The sequence below is a fragment of the Ceratina calcarata genome, unplaced genomic scaffold, assembly GCF_001652005.2.
Source record: "Ceratina calcarata isolate Rehan_Ccalc_2016 unplaced genomic scaffold, ASM165200v1 scaffold35.2, whole genome shotgun sequence".
NCBI lineage: Eukaryota > Metazoa > Arthropoda > Insecta > Hymenoptera > Apidae > Ceratina > Ceratina calcarata.
The window spans coordinates 370,513-372,366 of NW_017157934.1; the positions used below are offsets into that span (position 1 = coordinate 370,513).

The window sequence follows — 1,854 nt, forward strand, 5'->3', positions numbered from 1 at the left end:
CTGTGGCACAGTGCAATACAGTCTGTGCTCCCTGCAATAAAAATAGATACACAAGTTCAATAAAAGGGAAGGTAGACAGAGGGGCATATCAAATATGAACACAGAAGAATTGAATATGTACCTGATTTGCAGTACGTAAGAATAGCAGAGCAACAGGGGAAAACATAATGTAATGAAACCAACTCCTTTTAACGTTTCTGAAAAGTCCTGTATAAGTGAAGCCAGGACAAACCATGTAAACATTAACTCCAGTATTTTCTAATCGCTTTGCAAGTTCAATACCAAAATAGGTGTTGGCTAATTTTGAATTACAATAAGCAGGATTCATACGTCCTTTGATTGTCAATCCCTTTTCACCATTTAAATTCGAGAAATCAATTACTCCAGATTCAAAAAGTTTGGATGTTACAATAACAATCCTGTAATCAAGAACGATTACATAACAGATTTGTATTAAAAAGCTAGTTCACTTTGCAACATACCTGCTGGGCGCATTTTGTTTTAAATGTTCCAAAAGTAAATTTGTAAGTAAGAAGTGTCCTAAGTGATTCACTCCAAAATGTATTTCATATCCATCTTCAGTTAAAGCGTGTTCTTTGAAAGGAACATACACTCCAGCGTTATTGATTAATACATGTACCTCAGCAAAATCTTTTATTACTGCTGCAACAAATTCTCTGATTGATGAAAATGATGCCAAATTTAATTCCATTGGTACCTGTGTAATAATTCTCATGTATAAATGAATTTCATAAATTACTATTTTAACTAGGGAAAGATTGACATATATGTTTACCAATTCTCCGGTAGGTATACGAGTACGTATTTCAGATATAGTATTATGAGCATTTTGTAAATTTCTACAAGCTAGAATAACCGTAGCTTTTCTCTTGACCAATTCTTTTACTACTTCCTTGCCAATACCTGAATTAGCGCCCGTTACAATGAACACACGACCTTGCAAACTGTCTGTATTTTTGCATCTTCCCCATGTTCGTTCACGACATTTTCGCAGTAATCCAATGAATAACAGTACCGGTAAGATAATGTAATACCACGAAGATACCATGTTTGCTTCTTAGGACACAGTTACATCTGTGTACTTTGAATATTCAAATAAAGAAACGTTAGCATAAAATGACTAGCCAGAATAGGAAACACTTTTAACACATGTTTATGCACATATACTGTATGTGTCGCTTATTCGCTTCCAAAGAAACAATTCGGAATTTTTCAAATCTTCATTTCTTGAGTATCTTCCTTCTCATACGTCGATGCTACGTATGTTTATTACACTTTTATAGTGAGGGTTATGAGTAAATATTCATATAATAATCATGGCCTCTTTCTTGTTTATATTCTAACATATTTTTTGTGAAAATAACAGAGTACTACTTAATTCATTGCTCTTGTATAGTATACGTTATGTTATAAAACAATTCTTCAAACAAGATTAACTTCAGGATCCTAGTAGTTATATATATGCGTTACTGACACTTATGGAACAATGCGTTTATGCGTGCCTATTGCCTGATTCAGGGCAGCGTTACCAGATTTTTACCCACGACGCTCGCTTCCCCTGTTTTTCGCCCGTATTTCGAACCCCACTACTATTCCCCTCATGCGTGCTCATGCGCGTTCGCGAAGCTCTCCGCAACGTGATCCCTGAAATTCAGGGATCTCGTATCTTCCCGTGCACGCCGGAAAGTGGGGACGACGCGACCATGGTGGGGACCAATAGTTGGTGGGGGTATGCAGTGATTTTCAAGATTTGTAGGCTTATTTTGGCTATACATTTCGTCAAGTTGGCAACGTGGATAGTAGCGCCAAGCCAAGCGTGACGTAGACGAACGC

General features: G+C 36.9%; 1 protein-coding gene across 1 annotated transcript; it reads right to left on the reverse strand.

The window, feature by feature from the left end:
• Nucleotides 1-4: 4 nt before the first annotated feature.
• On the reverse strand, nucleotides 5-1,584 carry LOC108625192 (retinol dehydrogenase 11; the record flags this gene model as incomplete). Its single annotated transcript, XM_018024988.2, has 4 exons — nucleotides 797-1,584; nucleotides 483-718; nucleotides 122-419; nucleotides 5-31 (listed from the first exon to the last, which is right to left on the reverse strand). Coding segments are annotated over exons 1-4 (834 nt in total), but the record flags the coding sequence as incomplete, so codon positions are not given.
• Between the last annotated feature and the right edge of the window lie 270 nt (nucleotides 1,585-1,854).